Consider the following 22,186-nt stretch of genomic DNA (forward strand, 5'->3'; position numbering starts at 1 on the left):
CTAACATGCCACCTCAAGAAACTAGACCCCCCACAGGAAAAATAATCCGAAGGTCTCTAAGGTAAGGAACCCATAAATGTGTGAACGCACCTAAATAAAAGAGAGACAAGACAAAAGAAAGGAATACCTAAAGGGCATATTTTTTTTTAAAAGTATATGAGAGATGTGGCTGTTAGGAGACGAAATGACCCTCGATAGAGAAATTTCTCAAGATCCCACTATGAGCTCCTGAAATTAATAAACAAGCTCACAATCCTGTCCAGGTGGTTCAGTTGTTGAGTGTGTGGTCCTGATACCCCAAAGTTATGGGTGTGATCCCCCATCAGGACACATGTAGGGGACAACCAATGAATGCACAGATGGGTACAACAGCACATCAATGCCTCACTCTCTTTGTTTCGCTCTCTCCCTTCCTGTCTCTAAAATCAATAAACAAATGCTGCCCGGTATGTGTCACTGATTGAACATCGACTCAAGAACTAGTACAGGGGTGGGCAACCCCTGGCATGCATGCCAAACATGGCACGCCAGTAACTTTTGCTGGCACAAGAAACCCTCTCTTATAATCTTCCATTTATAATTTTTGTGAACATTTTTTTTCAAAATATATTTTATTGATTTTTTACAGAGAGGAAGGGAGAGAGATAGAGAGTCAGAAACATCGATGAGAGAGAAGCATCGATCAGCTGCCTCCTGCACATCTCCCACTGGGGATGTGCCCGCAACCCAGGTACATGCCCTTGACCGGAATCGAACCTGGGACCTTTCAGTCCACAGGCCGACGCTCTCTCCACTGAGCCAAACCGGTTTCAGCAATTTTTGTGAACATTTAAATAACTTAAATGTTAAATTACAAAAAACTGGCAAGACACTTGAAGTTATGTTTGGTTACATCAAGGCTTTTGAAAAGGAACTGGAAGTTTTTTTTGTTTTGTTTTTTAAATATATATTTTACTGATTTTTTACAGAGAGGAAGGGTGAGTGATAGAGAAGTTAGAAACATTGATCAGCTGCCTGCTGCACACCCCCTGCTGGGGATGTGCCCGCAACCAAGGTACATGCCCTTGCCTGGAATCGAAACTGGGATCCTTGAGTCTGCAAACCGACGCTCTATCCACTGAGCCAAACCGGTTAGGGCGAAACTGGAAGTTTTTAAAAGGGGTGTGAATGGCCGAACTGGTTTGGATCAGTGGATAGAGGGTCGGCCTGCAGACTCAAGGGTCCCAGGTTCGATTCCGATCAAGGCCATGTACCTTGGTTGCCCTTGACCGGGCACATTTCCAGTGGGGAGCGTGCAGGTGGCAACTGATCCATCTTTCTCATCGATGTTTCTAACTCTCTATCCCTCTCACTTCCACTCTGTAAAAAATCAATAAAATAAATACTTAAAAATAAAACTTAAAAAAAAAAAAGGGATGTGGATGGTGAGATATTTAGATATTTCCCAAAACTCAAGAAGCACATCAAAAACCTTCCAAAAGATGACAGAACGGACTGTCAAAATCTTCAAAAGCTGTTTTTAAACATCATTGAGTCAAGCATCGAGCAGTTCTTCTCAAGATTTGCGAAATTCAGAGAACTGGAAGAGACAGCAAAATTCATGAGATTTCCAGACAGCATAAAACTGGAGGAACTAAACTTACAAATATTTTCATAGATAGACATGGCTGACTTTGAAATGCAGTTGATTGAATTTCAGAGTAGCTCAATTTGGAAGCAGAAATTTATTGACCTTAGAGTTGACTTGGAAAACATTGAAAAAAAGTGATTAGAGACAGGAGTGAAGTGTCGAAAACGAACTATTGCCCTGACTGGTTTGGTTCAGTGGATAGAGCGTCGGCCTGCGGACTGAAAGGAATCCAAAGAGGACCACACCAAGACACATCATAATTAAAATGCAAAGAGCAAAAGACAAAGAGAGAACCTAAAAGCAGCAAGAGAAAGAAAGTCAGTTACCTACAAGGGAGTACCCATAGGACTGTCACCTGACTTCTCAACAGAAATTTTGGAGGCCAGAAGGGAGTGGCAAGAAATATTCAAAGTGATGAATGCCAAGAATCTACAACCAAGATTACTTTACTCAGCAAAGCTATCATTCAGAATTGAAGGTCAGATAAAGAGCATCACAGATAAGAAAAAGCCAAAGGAGTTCATCACCACCAAACCACTATTAGATGAAATGCTGAAAGGTATACTTTAAGAACAGGAATAAGAAGAAAAAGGTGAAGATACAAATTATGAACAACAAATACACATCTATCAACAAGTGAATCTGAAAATCAAGTGAATAATCTGATGAACAGAATGAACTGGTGATTATAAATATCAGGGGCATAGAAAGGGAGTGTACTGACTATTCTTGGGGGGGAAAGGGGTGAGGGGGATACGGGAAGAGACTGGACAAAAATCGTGCACCTATAGATGAGGACAGTTGGTGGGGAATGAGGGAGGAGGGTGGGGTGGGAACTGGGTGGAGGGGAGCTTTGGGGGGAAAAAAAGGAACAAATGTAAAAATCTGAACAATAACGATTTAATTAATGAAAAATAAAAAATAAAAAAATAAGGATAAAAAATACAGTTAATAAATAGGATAAGGATGTAGAGACAGTTTTTCAAAAATATATACACACTAGAGGCCCGATGCATGAAATTCATGTGGGGGTGGGGGTGTGTGCTTCTCAGCCCAGCGTGCATCCTCTCCAAGCTAGGACCCCTCTCACAATCCAGGACGGCTGGCTCCTAACTGCTCGTCTGCCTGCCTGCCTGATTGCCCCTAACTGCTTCGTCCTGCCAGCCTGATCACCAGCAAACCACTCTCCCGCCATCCTGATCATTGCTAACTGCTCCCCTGCCAGCTGAATCCCCTAACAGCCCTCCCCTGCAGGCTTGGTTGCCCTAACTGCCCTTCCCTGCCAGCCAAGCCACCCCTAACTGCAATTTCTCGCCAGCTGGGTCGCTCCCAACTGCCCTCCCTGCAGGCCTGGTCTCCACCAACTGCCCTCACCTGCAGGCCTGGTCCCCCCTAACTGCCTTCCCCTACAGGCCTGGTTCCCGCCCCTCAACAGCCCTCCCCTGCTGGCCTGGCCCCCGCCCCCCCCCCCCCCGCAACTGCCCTCCCCTGCAGGCCTTGTCCCTCCCAACTGCCCTCTCCTGCTGGCCTGGCCCACCCAACTGCCCTCCCCTGCAGGCCTGGTCCCCCTAACTGCCCTCCCCTTCAGGCCTGATTGCCCACAACTTCCCTCGCCTGCAGGCCTGTTCCCCTTAACTGCCCTCGCCTGCAGGCCTTATCTACCCATCTGCCCTCGCCTGCAGGCCTGGTGCCCCAACTTCCCTCCCCTGCTGGCCTGGTCACCCCTAACTGCCCTCCCCTGCAGGCCTGATCGCCCACAACTGCCCTCCCTGCAGGCCATCTTGTGTGTTGGAGTGATGGTCAATATGCATATTACCCCTTTATTATATAGGATTACCAATAGGAATATAGAAAATGCTTTCCTCACTAATTAAGATGGAATCCTTTAAGCTTCCTGCAACACAGCCAACCACAAGTCCTTCCCTGTAAATTTAGTGCAGTGGGGAGTATTGGGACTTCAGGAATAGAAGGGAGCAGTGGAACCAACCCTTCCACAGGAGAGCAACTGCCCAGGAAACTGGAAAATCAAGCAGTACCACAGTCTACCTGGGGGGACAGAGCACACCCTGGGGGATGGGCTCTGAAAAATCGCAAAGCCAAGTAAGTCCAGGTCACTGGTGAGAGTGAGGGTCTTACCCAGTGAGGATGTAAGTTCAAAGTTCTCCAGCATCACATTCAGGTACAGCTGTCTCTGACCCTCATCAAGGAGGCTCCATTCCTCCCTGGAGAAGTACAGGGCAATGTCCTCAAAGGTCACACCAACCTGTCAGAATGGAGACAATTGTAACCAGACCTGCCTTTCTGAGAACCAGTAATCCTACACCTTACACACCTTCCCCCCCTCAACCTCCTCCAGGGACCCTGGTTAGTGTGGACACCAGGCCCTAATGCCAGTGCAGGCTGCTCTCTCATCACAGTCCCATTACTCACTGTGATGGCCCTCAGCAGAGCAGCTGGGTTGGGTGGGAAGGATTGGGGGAGGGGAGGGTAGAGAGCAATGCCATTTAAGGTCTGGGCGATGCCTGCAGGGCCCCAGCCTTCCTGCCAGCAACACCACTGCAGTCTCCTAGATCCTGCCTCCAAGACAAAGCCAAGAGTTGGTTTATACTTCACCGTTAAGTCCCCACAGCAGGTCCTGGGGACCATCAGCTCACACTTCCTCCAGATGTGCACACCACTGGGTAATGTTCATCCCCTTCCCATGTTCAGACCCCAGGTTCACTCCCTCAGCTCTGCCCCCTTCCTGCTCCAATACCGCTGGATCTCGCTGGACTCACCCATGACTTGGCATATAGCGTGTAGAGAGCTTGTAGTCCAGCCGGATCCAGGACCACCCCAGGCCCTGATGGACCCACAGCCGGGAAAGCCCCGAATGAGTCTGTGCCGTCCTCCCTGCAGCCTCTGCTCTTTCCGTCAATACTCACAGCCACATCCTCAGGGACCTTCAGAATCAAGTCACCCCGGTCCTCTCTGCCCTGCACTTGCTGTGCCCTCAGAAGCCACAACACTCCTCTCTCCCCTCCACCTTCCTCACGGTCCCCCACGCGGGACTGAGCTGCAGGACGGGACAGGCGCCCTCCCAGGCTGTGGTGTCTGTGTGAGGAGGCGGTGAGGGCCTGGGGGACTGAACTCACCTCAGCCCGTCTTCTCAGCGGGGGCGCCGCCATTGCCCTCTGTGGGCTGAGCCGAGCGAGAGTAGAAGCCGCTGCAGGAATGGCGGTCCCTGTCCCGGCCCTGGCGTGGGTCCGGGCGGTGACTCCGAGATTCAATCCCAAGTGTGAGCTGTGAGCACCACTGGAGGCTCCGACCATGGGCTGTGAGGCTAGGAGCACCACTCTCGGGCCTTCCCCACGGGACTCTGAGCCCAAGAACTCCCGACCGCCTTAGACCAAAACGTAAAAAGACGAAACCCGATAAGAGGACTACCGGTCCCGCCCTACAGAAGCGATCAAACGGAAATGGCTTCTCTGAGCCCCCATTGGCTCAGCCTGGTGGCATTCCACGCTTGGTCTTGTGGGTAATGTAGTTTCTCCGCTCCAAAGCCGGGATCCAGTATTTCTCAGTTGACTCCAGGACTGGATTTAGGCGCAAATAGCCCAAGAACACACCAAGTACACTAAGGGTCCTCTAGTGCCTTCATCGAGGTGATGTCCGGGGTAAGTTTGTTTCTCCAGCACCTGCGGGGCTGGTTTTGAACATCTTTCTTACAGGACCTGCTCTTTCTGAATGGCAGGCATTGTTTCTTCATTCAGGACTTTTGGCTCCTGTCTCCTTCAGGCCAAATGTAGCTGGGGGAGGTTGCTGAAGTCTCTGACTCGATCCAAACTGCCTCCATTGAATTCATTATACAAAGTTTATGTCACAAAACAGACACTCATACTTAAGAGCATCTGCTTCTGATGCCGTCCAAAAGGTCAGCTCTGCCTGGGCTGCTGTGTGGATAAGATGGCCAAGAGACATGTGAAAAGTGCTCAAAGTGACTGATCATCAGAGAGATGCAAATTAAAGCAACAATTAGATACCACCTCACAACTGTCAGAATGGCTGTCAACAAATCAACCAAGGACAAGTGCTGTGGAGGATGTGAAAAAAAGGAACCCTAGTACACCCCTGGTGGGAATGCAAACTGGTACAGCTTTTATGGAAATCAGTTTGGAATTTTTGCAAAAATTCTAATATAGAACTGCCATTTATTTCAGTGATTCTATTCCTAGGCATATATCCTAAGAAACTTGAAACTATCAGATAGAATGTATGCACCCCTCTGTTCATAGCAGCACAATTTACAGTAGCAAAAATCTGGAAACTGCCCAAGTATCCATCAGTAGAATAGTGGATAAAAAACTGTTTTACATTTATACCATGGAATACTATGCAGCAGTAAAAATGAAGAATCTCTTACCCTTTCACACAGCATGGAGGGACCTTGAGAGCATCATGCTAAGTGAAATAAGTCAGTCAGAGAAAGACAGTGTCACTTGATCTCACTCATATTTGGAATCTAATTAACAAAAAAACTGATGAGTGGAGTAGATTCAGAGACATGGAATCATGGAATTACTGCAGAATCTTAGAGGGAAAGTGGGGAAGGGTAAAAAGAAATGTCCTCGGGTAAGGATTATAAACACAGGCATGCAGGCACACACGCACGCACACAATAATAACAAAGTCACCTGAGCCTGGAGCATTTTCTTCTGTTCTCTGGAAGCAACCGGAAAGCTGTAGCTTGCTGGGTCCTGGGTCTGCTCTAAATTTGTGTTTATATATCTGTCTTCCATCAGTTGAGTCCCTGGAAATGCTGATACCCCTCCATGTAACATTCTCCTGCTTCACATGAGTGGATTGCTTTTGGTGATGTTGTAAGAAATGTCCAAACCTGTAGAAACTTTTTCTAAGTTTATTTGACCCAACTCGGAGACATTTTCCAGGATCAAAATAACAAAAGGTTGAGTAATGCTCTAGAGAACGACAGTTTTGCACCTTTCTTATACATTCTACTAAAAGGAGAAGACATAAGGGAGTTAGATGAACTTCACTGGTGATAAATTAGAGTGGGGGAATGAAAAGGGAAATCTCTGGGATTAAATAAAAAGTAAAAAAAAAAATAGACAAAAACTTCTTTTTAAAATGTTCTTCAATAGTTAACAGTTAATATTTGACACAACAATAATAATAACTGCACCCTGAGGTTTTCTGTGTTTCGAGATTGTGCCCTTAGGAGTCTGTAAAAAAGGAAATTTCCCTGAAAATCCAAAGGTATGTATTCTAGATGCAAAAATACAATAATCTCAAGATTGACCTTTGCAAAAAAAAAAAAAAAAAAAGGAGGCTACGGCATAACTACCCGTTACTCGATTTTCCTTAGGAAGTTTTAACTTCAGCCAAAACCGGTTTGGCTCAGTGGATAGAGCGTCGGCCTGCGGACTGAAGGGTCCCAGGTTCGATTACGGTCAAGGGCATGTACCTTGGTTGCGGGCACATCCCCAGTGGGAGATGTGCAGGAGGCAGCTGATGGATGTTTCTTTCTCATCGATGTTTCTGGCTCTCTATCTCTCTCCCTTCCTCTCTGTAAAAAATCAATAAAATAAATCGTTTTTTTTTTAAAAAAAGAAAGTTTTAACTTCAAACCATCATAGGTGTGTGGACGAAAGGGGCCACATGCTGACCTGACAAGCTCAGGGGAGGCCTGCATAGCAGTTTTGCAGACTCAAAGACCTAAAATAACCACAAAGGATGGTCTGAAATTAAACTTTTTTTAAAAAAAATATATTTTATTGATTTTTTACAGAGAGGAAGGGAGAGAGATAGTCAGAAACGTCGATCAGCTGCCTCCTGCACATCTCCCACAGGGGATGTGCCCGCATCCCAGGAACATGCCCTTGACCGGAATCCGACGCTCTATCCACTGAGCCAAACCGGCTTTGGCTGAAATTAAACTTTAACAAAAGCAGTTATGGTGGGCAGTTATGTCCTAGGCCAGTATCTTCACTGACAAGGTCAACCTTTACCATAACTGAGCCTATCTGTCTTTTTGCATCTATGATAACATATCCTTGAAATGTCTGGGTAACTTGTGACTCCCCTTTTTATGGAGCCCCTGGGGCACAGCCAGGTGTGCTGGGCCCAGGACAGATGCAGCAGATTCGTTTGTTTATCATGTTCATGTTCCTGTACCCACCTCAGTGTGTGTCCATCATTTTATTTTTATCCAATCCCAGGGGTTTCCCCGCTTTGCTTTATCCCTCATCCTTCATCTATGACCAATGAATTTCATGTAACTCACCTATGTCCCTCCTTTGATTGCAATGTATAAATACAATTGTAATCCCGCCATTCTCCAGAGCATTATCTCAATTCGTTGAGGTTCTGGTTCCCGGCATGTCGACAGTTTGGCTCAAATAAACTCACAAGAATTCTTTTTAACAGGTGTTGATGTTCTTTGTGAACGGTGACGCTGAGATGAGCTCGGCGTGCAGGATTGAGTTTAGAGAAGCAGAGGGCTACCGCTCGCTCAGGCGAATAGCCAAGCCCCCAAAGCTCTCATGGCTTTTATTTGGGGAGTACAGCAAATAACAATGGAGTACAGCAAGTGACAATGACTGACAGGCATGCTTATGAGACCATCACAGCAAAGTTATACATTACACTATTAATTTCCTATGTTATACAAAGACCCTTTCCACCTGCAGCAGTGCACCCTCCCTTGAACTTTCCATGCCCTCATGGACTATTTATCACCTCAAGGAAAGTTCTGCCTCTGAACAAAAAGTCTTGCGTGCAAGACTTTGTTCTGACGTGGCCCGCTTGCAGGCCCCTGCCTTTTCCTGGCAGAACGTCCTCTTCTAGTTAACTTTTCATTCCACTTGTCCAGCTAAACAGGTGGTTACTTTTGGCCTGAGTTTGTAGGATTCACCGTGCAATGCCAGGCTACCTGAGCTTGCTATGTTTACTATGTACCATCATTTTTGTCCATACTGTGGTTTTAAAACCTATGGGGTCAGGAGAAAAATCACTTACTGGTGTATTTCCTTTGGGACCCATTGCTGACATCCTCCTGAACACAATGCCCCCAGTACTGCTGGTGCCCCTTTATTTGGTCTCCTAGAAGTAATCACTCTTCAGGTCAATAAAGCCTTAAGTTCTAAAAGTGGTCAAGGTATTTGTAAGGACAAGAAGGAGGTCTTTCTGTTTCTTTTCTGTGACCTTCCACAATTTATGAGAAGCACTTGCTAATTAAACCCCCAAATTACTGGCTCCTCTAATTCAAAGAGCTCCTCTGTTCAAACTGCAGAACAAGATAAGCTACTTTTAAGGCTAAATCCTTACATACCCCTCCTTCCTGCTGTTGTTACACCTCAGGGATAACTCAAACCAAGGAGTCTCTAGTTAGTAGAGTTTCCTTCACTCCACCCCTTCAAACAAGCCTCTTTTGAACTCTTCACAACTTTTTCTCTAGTCATATTTTATAGGCTGGGAAAGAAACTGATAAGACACCTCCCTAGAACATCTGCCAGACTGTCTCCTGGAAACCAAACAAACTGTAACTTTTAAGAACAGCCCCTCTCATGCCGAACCGGTTTGGCTCAGTGGATAGAGCGTCGGCCTGCGGACTCAAGGGTCCCGGGTTCGATTCCGGTCAAGGGCATGTACCCTGGTTGCGGGCACATCCCCAGTGGGGGGCGTGCAGGAGGCAGCTGATCGATGTTTCTCTCTCATCGATGTTTCTAACTCTCTGTCCCTCTCCCTTCTTCTCTGTAAAAAATCAATAAAATATATTAAAAAAAAAAAAAGAACAGCCCCTCTTATCTACACAACTTCAGCTCAGGCCAAGGCCCCTCCATTCAGTGTCCTTTAGTGAGAGGCACTGCTGAAAAGCAGAAGCCACCATTTCTTCCCTGCCCTGAATTGACTATCAATACTTGGCCTTTTCCTCTCTTGGAAAATAAAATAAACTTCCTCTCTGCATTGCTTTTAGTTGTGAATTCTTTCACAGGCTGTATGACCGCTCAAAACTTAACAGTATTCCTTTATTTTGTGGAGTTAAGGGAGTGATTGTGAAAGAAGATGAGGGAAATGACATTGTAGAGGCAAAATAATTTTCCCTTCTTTTCTAGGTTCTTTGGTTAATCTACAAATTAAATGGATAGCCTTAGCTGATTTGGCTTAGTGGATAGAGTGTCGGCCTGTGGACTGAAGGGTTCCTGGTTCAATTCCAGTTAGGGGCACATGCCCGGGTTGTGGGCTTGATCCCCAGTGTGGGGCCCACAGGAGGTAGCCCAGAAATGATTCTCAGCCATCAGTGATGTTTCTGTCTCTCACTCTCCCTGTCTCTCTGAGATCAATAGAAATATATTTTTTAAAAAATAAAATAAAAAATTAAATGGATATCACACAGATTAACAGGGGAAAACAATAAAAAACTTATTAAAATGTATACCTACTGTATAATCAAGCCTGTCAAAGGTAGGTCCCCCAGGCTGCAGGGGGCCCACAATAAATATTCAGTAACGATCACTCATTTTGTTATGGACCAATGTTCGAGAGAGTAAGACCACCAACTCCAATTAGGTCTTAGCAGCAAGCGAGGATTTATTGAAAACTGGCCAGCGTCTGCAACAGGTGCCTCCACACAGGGAGGCCCATCCTGCTGCAGCCCCGAGCCTTTCTCTAATGGCCTTTTTCAAGGGTGTCACAAACTCGACAGCAGCCAGTAGGGTGTCACACCTGGCTGGAGCTTTTTAACCACAACCCATTCTTTGAACAATCCAGTGGAAACTACCTACTCTTTGAGAGTTTAGTAGAAACAGGTGTAACGCTTGGCTGGAGCGTGTCCAAGTTCCCGCAGTACAGAGTGACATCAAGATACAAAGAATACAAACAAGTTACAAAATTTTCTTTACGTCAGTTAAAGGTTACATATCTATACCCATTACACTATATGACGCTAAGCGTGAATGCCCATCAGAATTTTAATCAGTCCTTTGTATTCAACCTATCGAAATAAACCTACATTTCTATAAAATTCAAGTTTGATTTTGTGGTTTTTTTGTTTGTTTGTTTGTTTTTTCTTGTTTTTTGTTTTGCAGCTCACATAAACTTAAACCTTGTTTATATGGCTCATGTTAGCCTTTGAGCTTGACATGCTTAGTATATGGAAATGACTCAAAAACGAGTCCGAAATGGCAAACACCATCATCTGAAAAGCCAACTTAATCTACAGTCAAAAAATGTTGTGTGTGGAGAGTCAGTCAGCGTAGATTGTCAGGAAAAGAACAGTAAGGACCTCAGTTATGGCCCAGTGTGCTGTGCACTGTGGTGAGGGCTTGTACTTAAAGGGACTCTGTTCCAACCTAATGACCCAGGGTGTAGACAAAGGAGGCTGGGAAGGAGAACAAGGCTCCAGAACATGATCCGGGCTGCAGGGGAAGCAAGGTGAGAGACACTGTCTCAGCAAGGGGGGATATATAGCACAGGATCACATGGCAGTGGGCACTATGCATGAATAAGAGGTGAGCACCCGTCAACTGAGACCAAGGTTATGTAGGACTCAAGCATCACTTTCGAATATTAGGTCCCAAAATTCATGTCAAATCGTATCCTCTCCTGAAGGGTGAGTGTCAGTGTCACATATGAAGGGTCAAACTGAAGCATGAAATTCACCCCAGTAAAGAGAATGGCAGCATGACACCCAACATGTGGGCACAAGTGCAGAGACCCAGCCCTAACTACCGAGGTCTCCTGAGGGTCATAGTCCGTGCTGGGATCAAAGGGGAGGCAAACAGCAGGTCACTCTGAAAGAAGGTTCCCCTGGAGAAACCACTGCACTGAGAAATGATGGCGTTTCCCTGAACACAGGGAGGCCAAGGGCAAGTGCTCTGAGATGTACAGGGAATGGAAGGAATCGCATAACTGCTCCAGTGAGGGCGAAACATCTGAGGTACAGACTGTGTCTGACGCTGGAGAAAATAATAGATAAAATCCAGCTCCTTGAATCTGACACTTGTCTGTGGTGTAAACTTGGGGAGCTGACTTCATTTCTGATACTGAACGTATTCAGCAATTTGGTATGGGACGCACCACAATGAGACCTGAGTGCCCACAGCACCTGCCTCCCTGCAGCAGAGTCAGCGGCTTCTTATAGGTCCCATTTCTCACTAAAATGCACCCAAAGACAAAGGTGCTTGCGGGCATGGGGGAGTGAGGAGTGCCTGCCTGGGAAGGTCTCTGCAGGGAGAGGATGGAGTTGCTAGAGCCAAGGCAGGCTGCAGGCACAGCTGCGTTACACAAGTGAACACCTTACAACTGGACCTTCTCCAATAGCTCCGGCATGTTGTTTTTCACAAAAGGAAACTGACTTAGATCAGCAGAAGGGGTTATTTCACTGCAAGTCCCAGTGATAATAGAGAATCTGAAATTCAAATCTAGGATGCCTGGATCCACGGCATAGGGAGTCTGATCACTGCCCCCCATTTCCCACTGCATTGGCTTCGGGACTCTAAATCACCTGCCCAACCAAATGTCCTCTGGCCTTCCTGAGAGAACTGTTCCAACCCAAGAATCCCCATGACAGGAGACAAGGACAATGCAGAAGATGACAAATCAAGGGCTTAGTGCAGGATCAGATGACTGGTGTTCTGAAAGCAATGGAGAATGTTAGTAGTGCAGGTTAAAATTAAAAGTGTTCATTGCACAGGGCATAGCATTTAAAAAGTAATGAATCACCGCGCTGGCATGGGTCAGTGCTTGAGCTTAAACCTGTGCAAAAAGAGGTCCTTGGTTAGATTCCCAGTCAGAGAACATGCCCGGATTGAAGGCTCCAACCCCAGCAGGGTGTGGAGGAAGCAGCGATCAATGATTCCCTCTCATCATTAATGTTGTTTTTCTTTTTTAAGATAAGGGACTCAATTTTCTTTAATTTTTAATTGATTTCATAGAGGAAGAGAGAGAGTCAGAAAGATAGAAACATCAATGATGAGAATCAGTGATAAGTGGCCTCCTGCAAGCCCCACCTGGTGATCTAGCAGGGGGCCCACGCATGTGCCCTGAGGGGCAATGGAACTGTGACCTCCCGGTTCATAGGTAGACTGAGCCCCCTTCACCTGGCTATCATCGTTTCTCTCGCTCTCTCCATCTTCCTTGGTCTACGTACAATGGTTGGCAAATTCAGTAGTCAACAGAGACAAATATCAACAGTACTTGTTCAAAACAGACTCGCCCAGGCCGAAAACCAACTTCTGCCCATGGGCCAGAAAGTTTCAATCGCACTGTATGTGCGCGCCCACACGTGGTATTTTGTGGAAGAGCCACACTCAAGGGGCCAAAGAGCCGCATGTGTCTCGTGAGCCGCAGTTTACTGACCATTGGTTTATGAAATCAATAAAACTATTTTTAAAATCAATTAAATATATGTATTAATTTAGTAGAATAAATTAAAATATTTTAAAATATATTTTTATTGATTTCACAGAGGAAGGGAGAGGTAGAGAGAGAGAAACATCAATGATGAGAGAGAATGATTGATCGGCTGCCTCCTGCAGTCCCAACACTGCGGATTGAGCACGCAACCAGGGCACCTGACCTTGACTAGAAACTCACCTGGACCTTTCAGTCCGAAGGCTTATGCTCTATTCACTGAGCCAAACCAGCTAGAGCAATTAAAATATTTTTTAAGGAAAAAAATATTAAAACATATTACTCCAATACAAAAAATGTTTATTTTTTATAGTAAAAATGCACTAAATGAGTGAAATGCCAACATCCATCTTTGTTGTTCCACAATTCTTTTGTTAAAGAAAACTGCCTAAACTCATAGCACATCAGGCAGAGCATATGATGTTTTAAGAAAGATACATGCTCAGGAAACACACGTTTGAGAGAAGGCTCAGCATAAATTCCTAGAAAATATACAAACAGTGAAGCAGCACAACAAACATCTCAAAAAAAAAAGTGTAGCCCTTACAGATTTGGCTCAGTGGATAGAGCGTCGGCCTGTGGACTGAAGGGTATCAGATTCCAGTCAAGGGAATATACCTTGGTTGCGGTCACATTCCCAGTGTGGGGTGTGCAGGAAGCAGCTGATTGATGTTTCTAGCTCTCTATCCCTCTCCCTTCCTCTCTGTAAAAAAATCAATAATATGTGTGTGTATATATATATATATATATATATATATATATATATATATATATATATATATACATTTTTTTTTTTAAAGTTTAAATCAATTCTTGACTGAACAAATTATTCTCTAGGATGTGGAGAATGTGAATCCCTAACACACTGCTGAAAAATGTAAAAAACTACAATCAGTTAAAGTTTATTTTCTATTTTTAAAGAATAGCTTAGTAATTTTTAGAGAGAAGGGTGAGGGAGAGAAACATTGATGAAAGAGCCCCCCCATGCACACCCACTTCTGTGGATCTAGCCCACAAGCCAGGCCCTGGTGGTATATTCTGGTTAGATCACAATTTGCTAATGTCTGTAAATTTAAACATTCATCTACTCAAAAACCCAGACTATGCACTGAATTTCTGACAAAGGTAAATAACACACACACACACACACATATATGTAAAATTACACAGAAATGTTTGTACGAGACTTTTTAGGAAATAAACAAATATTTAAATGGACAAACTGATGGTGATATATCAATGATAAGAATATCTATCAGAGCCCTAACTAGTTTGGCTCAGGGTATACAGTGCTGGCCTGTGGACCAAAGGGTCCCAGATTCGATTCTGCTCAAGGGCATGTACCTTGGCTGCAGGCACATCTCCAGTAGGGAAGGTGCAGGAGGCAGCTGATGGACTGAGCGATGTTTCTAACTCTCTACCCATTTCACATCCTCTTTGTAAAATCAATAAAATATATGTATATATTTTTTTCAGAGCTTTTATATTTGAGCATTTGTGTTTATTCTTCATTGAACTTTTTAAAACATTACTATACTTGAATATTAAAACACAAACCAAACCAAGTAGTGAGCATATTAAGGTTACAGTCCTTCACTCATTCACTACTGTATATAAAATGCCAGCAGTGAGTGTTATTCACTGGCCCCATTAAGAGGTCTGACACTGAACACCACCCCTAGGATGATGGTCATCATCTTCATATGCTTCTGCATTGTAATGGCGCCATCTTTCTTGATTTGGATCAAAGTCCACCAGTACAAACCAAAGAGACATGAGACTGGCAGTGCTTCCACTGATGACTCAGGCACTCAATAAATTCATCACTGGCATTCAGGGAAAGCATTCCCTCTGCAACATGTATACTGGGGCCAAGAGTAATAAGTCCTAGGTGGCAACGCATAACAGGGAAACAAGAAAGAACTATGGGATCAGGTATTCTTCATTTTCTTCAACAAAAAAGTCAGCAGAGTTAGCTTTGCTGGGCACATGAGGATGGAGATTGATGGCATTTGTAGGGACCTTATAGGTGGTTCTGGTGAAATACCATCAACAACAGAAATAAGAAGGGGCATAGATCTGGCAGGACATCTCTGTATGTTAGCAAGTGCAACATAATTACAGAGTGATCCAACATAAAACAAAGACAATAACTAAAACACTAATCGGAAGTTTGCATAATGTAGGTGATTAAATGTATGAGATACAATTCTGAAAAATGAGGATTCACATATTTTCTTGTACTAATGTTAAGTCCTAACTAAGAAACTACATTTCCTACACATCTAAGAAATTTCTCACATTTGGACTCATATGTGCGGAGAGCGAATTTAGAAATTTGGCTGAGAGATACCTCCAATTAATTGCACTCATAATGGCTTTTCCCCATTGTGAACTCTCTGATGATATTGGAGACCACTGGGACCTTTAAAAGTTTTCCCACATTCATTGCATTGATAAGGCTTTTCTCCAGTGTGAATTCTCTGATGATATTGGGAACCTTTTCTACTTTTAAAACATTTCCCACATTCACTGCATTTATAAGGCTTTTCTTCTGTATGAACTGTCTGATGATGACGAAGGGCACTGCTCTGGGTAAAAGATTTTCCACATTCATTACATTGATAAGGCTTTTCTCCAGTGTGAACACTCCGATGATACCGGAGACCACTGTTGAATTTAAAAGATTTTTCACATTCAGTGCATTTATAAGGCTTTTCTCCAGTGTGAACTCTCTGATGATCATGGAGACGACTTCTACGTGAAAACGATTTTTCACATTGACTGCATTTATAAGGCTTTTCTCCAGTATGAAATCTCTGATGAAGAAGAAGGTCATTGCTAGTGGAAAAACATTTCTCACATTCACTGCATTTATAAGGTTTTTCTCCAGTGTGAACACTCTGATGATACCGGAGACCACGGCTGAATTTAAAAGATTTTTCACATTCAGTGCATTTATAAGGCTTTTCTCCAGTGTGAACTCTCTGATGATCATGGAGACGACTTCTACGTGAAAACGATTTTTCACATTGACTGCATTTATAAGGCTTTTCTCCAGTATGAAATCTCTGATGAAGAAGAAGGTCATTGCTAGTGGAAAAACATTTCTCACATTCACTGCATTTGTAAGGGTTTTCTCCAGTGTGAACTCTCTGATGACAATGAAGATCACTGATCCAGGTAAAATATTTCCCACATTCACTGCAGTGATAAGGACTTTTGCCAGTGTGGACTCTCTGATGACGAAAAATTTCAGTGCTACTGGTATAAGTGTTCCCACATTCACTGCACTTATAAGGCTTTTCTCCAGGGTGACCTCTTTGTTGATAATGAAAGCTAGACAATTTGGTAAAATATTTGCCACATTCAGAGGACATAAAACACTGACTTCCAAGATGGACACCTTTTTCCTGAATAAACGTGTGGGTGCAACTAGTGTCTCTCTTACATTTTTTTCTCCTGTAAAAATTTTTTCTCCTTTGATATGTATTCCCAGATGTCAAAATTGCAGTTGGACTGTCCCTGGTCTGAGTAGCCTTTAGCTGGAGATGTCCTGACCCAGTAAGGACATCCTGCCCAACCTCCCTGCAGGAGAAATGATTCTCGGATACATTGAAATTGCGGCAGTTTGCAAGTGAGATCCTGTCCACACCTGTATTGAATGTCTTCTCTCTCATATGCTGCTGGTGAAATTTTGCATGAAAATAAAATCGTTTTGCACACGCCCCACATCTCAACAGTATCTGTCCGTGTTGTGTTCCCTGCAGCTCCATCACGTGGAAAATGTTTCCCAAGACTAGTCGACAACCTCACAGGGGTGGCTCTTCTGGAAAGACAAGGCTAAATCGGGATTCCTTGCCTGTGACACCCTTACTGAAACCTTCTGTTCAGTCGTTGCCTCCACATTCTCTGCTCCACAGCAGCAACCTGAACAAAAGGAAAAGTAGGTGAAGTGCATGTTGACCTGATAAAAACAGAATATCTTCACCTCAATTGTTTATGTCACAACTGGACATGATTCCATAGAATAATTTTCAAGACAAGTAAGTCAGACTGTCATGAAATGGCTGTTATATATAACATGGCTCAAAAGGTCACTAGATGAGGAAAATCTTACCAAGGGACGACGGAATCATAGGCTGGCACAAAAAGGGAGGCAGGGTCTGCTCGTTATTATTCCACAAATGGCTCCCTTTAGGAAATTTCATGCTGGCTATATGAGTCTGTGTAAAATAATTTCAATGTGCTCAAACCCATAAAATATCAATCATAGTAAAGCACGTGATGTTCAGTGTCAATATAATACATGTGCACTCTAAGACTCTGCTGCACCCATGCAACAAAATTGCAGTGGAGTAAAGCCGAGATGTGTGATAGAGGCAGAGGTGCAAATTTAAAGAGTTTAAGGTTATCCGTGGGCTGGGAATCCAAGTAGAATGTTCAGTATTAAAACAGAGTCAGAGGCAAAGTGTCAATATTAAGCAAGAAGTAGAATTGGGTGAGGAGTGAGCAATGGTAACAAAACACTGTTGAACAAAATGGCTTCCTAGTGATGAATGTAACAAACCCCAGGCATGAAAACTGCCCTGAAAGTCTTTCACCAAGGCAAGACTGCCTCTGGGTCTACACTGTCATTGATAAATCCATGTTTCTCCTGTGATGCACAAAAGATTTTGCCTCTTAAATCCAAGTTGAGCCACAACATGAGATAAATGATGCAAATCTTAAAAGAAAAACTAAAACGAGGTATGGACAGCACTGTGGTAGAACAACAAACCACAAATGGGATCACAGGCAAAAAACCTTTGTGAGTGACATCAGCAAGATGGCAGAATCAGAGATAGAGAATCTTTCCCCTTCTCAGAGTAAGTAGACACCTATCCATGAAAAAAAATCCCACAAGAATTGGGAATTATAGTACCATGAAGACAAACAGTAATACAGAATTCCAAATATGGACAACTGCATAGAAAGGATGACAGAAAACTGGTTGAGCAAACACATATAAAGATACGTAAGTTCAAAAAAGGGTTAATAACTAACTAACTAAGGAAATAAATAAATAAAGGAAGCAAGGATCAGCCCTAACTGGTTTGTTCAGTAGATCCTGAGGACTAAAAGGTCCAAGGTTCCATTTCACTCAAGGGCACATGCCCAGTTTGTTGTGGGTTCAGTCCCCAGAAGGGGGCATGCAGGAGGGAGCTGATCAGTGACACTTTTTCATCATTAATGTTTCTTTATCACTCTCTCACCCCCTTCCTCTCAGAAATTAATAAAAATATATTCTTTAAAAAGAGGGTCAACCCTAGCCAGTTGGGCTCAGTAGATAGAGCATCCGCTTGTCGACTGAAGGGTCCCAGGTTCGATTCAGGTCAAGGGCACATGACCGGGTTGCAGGCTCAGTCCCAGCTGGGAGGAATGCAGAAGGCAGCCAATTAATGATTCTCTCTCATCACTGATGTTTCTATCTTTCTCTCCCTCTTTCTTGCTGTCTGAAATCAATAAAAATATATTGTAAATAAAAAATAAAACTAAATGGTCAGCGATACCACTATCAGCCACTGTGCTTCTGTTCTCATTGATCCTATTGGCCTAACTGTGCCAGTGGCACAAAGAGAACCTCCTGTGCTTTTGCAGCCCAACCCAACAAACTGCAGATTTCAAATCCTCGCATACATAAGGGACGCACTCAAGAAGCAGAATCAGGTTCGGAGGAAGCAGGAGCTGGACATGGCTGGGCTGGTGATGTGGTACCGCTGTACCAGCAAACCCACAGGCAAGTCCACTAGATCCAGCCTCACATGGGATGGTGGGAGAAGGCGGACAAGCAGTCTGTGCGCTTGGTAGAGGGCGAAATCTAGGCAGGCATACCAGATATTCAGCCACCAAGAACGCCTGGAGATTTTCTCTAGCAAGGAGCTGCCCAACAAGACAGAACGCCAAACTTCGTGTTGCTGAGCCTGCCCCCGTGAGGCTGGGACGACCCCTGTGAGGCTGAGGCGGCCCCGGTGGGGCTGAATCGACCCCTGTGGGGTTGGGATGGCCCCGGTGAGGTTGGGACGGCCCGGTGAGGGTGAGACGGCCCGGAGAGGCTCAAACGGCCTCAGTGAGATTGAAATGGCCACAGTGTGGCTCACACGGCCCCGATGAGGGTGAAACAGCATCCGTGAGTTTGAAACGGCCCCAGTGAGACTGGAATGGCCCTGGTGAGGTTGAGATGGCCCCAGTGAGGTTGAGACGGCCCAGGTGAAGTTGAGAAGGCCCCTGTGAGATTGAAACGGCCCCCATGGGGCTGGGACAGCCCCGGTGAGGTTGGGATGGCCCCGGTGATGTTGGAAGGCCCCGGTAAGGCTGCTATGGCCCCTGGGAATCTGAGAAAAATACCATATGATCTCACTCATTTATGGATAATAAAAACTATTATAAACTGATGAACAAAGATAGATGCAAAGGCAGAGAAGCATTGAATAGACTGTCAAACTACAGTGGGAAGCCTGGGGAGGATTGTGGGGGGGTAAGAGATCAACCGAAGGACTTGTATGCATGCATATAAGAATAACCAGTGGACACAAGACACTGGGGGTTAGGGGAGGACGGGGGGATGTCAAGGGTGGGGGGAAGGATACATGTGTAATACTCTTTGTAATACTTTAAGAAATAAAACAAAATAAAATGTAAACAAACAAAAAACACAATAAAACCCAAAGAAATAAATTCAACCCAAATGTGAAACATCTGTACAGTGAGTACTATAAGACAGTGATGAAAGGAATGAAAGAAAACACAAATAAGTTGAAAGACAACCTATGTTCAAGGATCTGAAAATAAAATATGGTGGAGATAGCTATCGTACACAAGGAAAACTACAGATTAAATGCAATCCCAATAACTCCAATGGTCTTTTACTAATATATGAATAGGAAATCTGGAAATGGAATCAAAAGACCTCCATTAACAAAAGCTATCTTTTTTTAATAATATATTTTATTGATTTTTTATGGAGAGGAAGGGAAAGGGATAGAGAGTTAGAAACATCGATAGGAGAGAAACATCATCAGCTGCCAACTGTACACTCCATACTGAGTATGTGCCCATAACCAAGGTACATGCCCTTGACCAGAATCGAACCTGGACCTCTTGAGTCCACCGGCCGAGGCTCTATCCACTCTGGTGGCATCACACTTCCTGACTTCAATTTATTACAAAGAGAAAGCAAGCAAACAGTATGTTGCTGGAGAAACACAGTCACATACATCAACAGAAAAGAACAAAAAACACAAAAATAAGCCCAGGCACAGACTTTCAAGTATCTTTGACAAAGCAGCAGCCACAGAAGACGGGAAAGATAGTTTCTTCAATGAATGGTGCTGGTATAAAGAGACATTCACATGTAAAACAACAAACTGGACACCACTGATAACATTTAACTCAACATGCAGGACAGAATTAAATGTCAGCGCTAACACTTAAAACTTGTCAGGACAACCTAGAGAAAAAGTACTGGAGGTTTGTTTTGGACAGAATTTTCTGAATGTGACACCAACCACCACACAAAATAGAAAACGTAAACAGTCCACACTGCAACAAATAAAGAAAAGTACCATCTTCACTGTACAACAGCAATAAACAAAAAGCAATGAAAGGCAATCTAGAGAACAGAAGAAAATACTTGCAAACCATATGAAGGAATCCCTTCGAGATATTGTGGATTCAGCTATGATCAGCACAATAAAGCGAATACTGCGACATAGACAGAAATTCACAGAAATAGTTGGAGTTCCGTGGGAATAATGAAGGCATGTTAATACTATACTGCAGGCTAATAACAATGCAATCAATGACTCTGTCTCAAAAGCAAAGTCTATATAACTTCATTAACAATATTTAATTGCTAAGCACTAATCACAAGCATCTGAGCTTGCTAGAAACATGGTGGCACTAGACCTGCTGGATGCAGGGTTGCCAAAAACATGGACTTTGCAGAAAATCGGGTGTGCAGGAGTAATATCTGCAAAGCACTATTAAGCACATGCAAAAATATGTGTTCCTGTATGCCGTAAGCCATTAATATATAAAATGTACAAGGTATCCAAAATCCTCTATTAAAAAAATACAGTTAATAAACAAGGTAAGGATGTGGAGAGTTTTTTAAAAATATATACACATGACCAATAGGAATACAGTGGTGCCTTGACTTAGGAGTGTCCCAACTAACGAGTTTTTCGAGATACGAGCCGTCTCTTGGCCGATTTCTTGCTTTGAGTTGCGAGCTCAAATTCGGGTTACGAGCCAGCTTTAGATACCCCACCGCTAGTTGGCGCATGAACGTCACAGTGAACGCCACAACATCAGCCCTGCATCACGTGTCTTACTCGTTCACTTTAAGCGGTTAGCTCTTAGTTGAAGCATCAGTGTTGTGCTCGCATTTGTGCTTGCACTTATTTTGCAAAACTTCGTTTTTTTCAACCATGGATCTGAAGAAAGTAAGTGCGAAGGACAGTGCTGAGAAGAAGAAGCAGATGATGTGCATTGAATTAAAGAAAGAAAATATCGAAAAACATGAGCAAGCTGTGTGTGTAATCGACTTGGCGAAGCAGTACAAGCGTAGCACTTCTATGATCTGCACCATACTGAAGCAGAAGGAGTCGATACAGGCTATAACTTCAGCCAAGGGCGTTAAAATAATGTCTAAACAGCAGACATTTATCCATGAAAATGTAGAGAAGCTGCTAATGGTGTGGTTAACGGATAAGCAGCTCGCAGGAGATACCGTGAGGAAGGCTATAATCTGTGAGAAGACACGAGCTATTTATGCTGATTTGCTGCAGCAGACCCCAGGCACTTCAATGGACGAGGCACTGGGCGAGCTGTTTGAAGCCAGTCGGGGCTGGTTCGAAAATTTTAAAAAGAGGACCGGAATCCACTCCATTGTCAGACATGGTGAGATAAAGGAAATGTTGGGAATGTGGGAGAAACTTTCAGACTTTATTCAAAAGAAACACCCAGAAAAAATTGCAACTGGGCGTGTGATGGAGCTATTTAACGACACTTGCCTAACTCATTTCAGAAATATTCTGAAAGGGAGGATGAAACAGATCTCATTGGACAGGTTTTTATCAAAAACTCCTGTAGATGAATGTG

At 44.0% G+C, this 22,186-nt stretch overlaps 1 protein-coding gene across 5 annotated transcripts in view; it reads right to left on the reverse strand.

Moving 5' to 3' along the window:
• The window catches only part of LOC106694406 (zinc finger protein 883-like), a 120,899-nt gene that overhangs the window by 96,968 nt on the left and 1,745 nt on the right, over positions 1-22,186 (reverse strand). Inside the window, exons 1-2 of one of the 5 annotated variants that reach the window (XM_014467731.2) lie at positions 4,765-5,025; positions 3,767-3,893 (exon numbers count right to left, since the gene is read on the reverse strand). The exons of 3 other annotated variants lie outside the window; for them this stretch is intronic. In XM_014467731.2, the coding sequence (XP_014323217.1) occupies positions 3,767-3,893; positions 4,765-4,941 (304 nt within the window). In that variant the 5' untranslated portion in view covers positions 4,942-5,025. Of the gene's footprint in view, positions 1-3,766; positions 4,204-4,764; positions 5,026-22,186 lie in introns of those variants that run through there. One more of the 5 variants, XM_023743773.1, reaches the window with a different exon arrangement.

The sequence above is a fragment of the Myotis lucifugus genome, unplaced genomic scaffold (assembly GCF_000147115.1).
Source record: "Myotis lucifugus unplaced genomic scaffold, Myoluc2.0 scaffold_412, whole genome shotgun sequence".
Lineage (NCBI taxonomy): Eukaryota > Metazoa > Chordata > Mammalia > Chiroptera > Vespertilionidae > Myotis > Myotis lucifugus.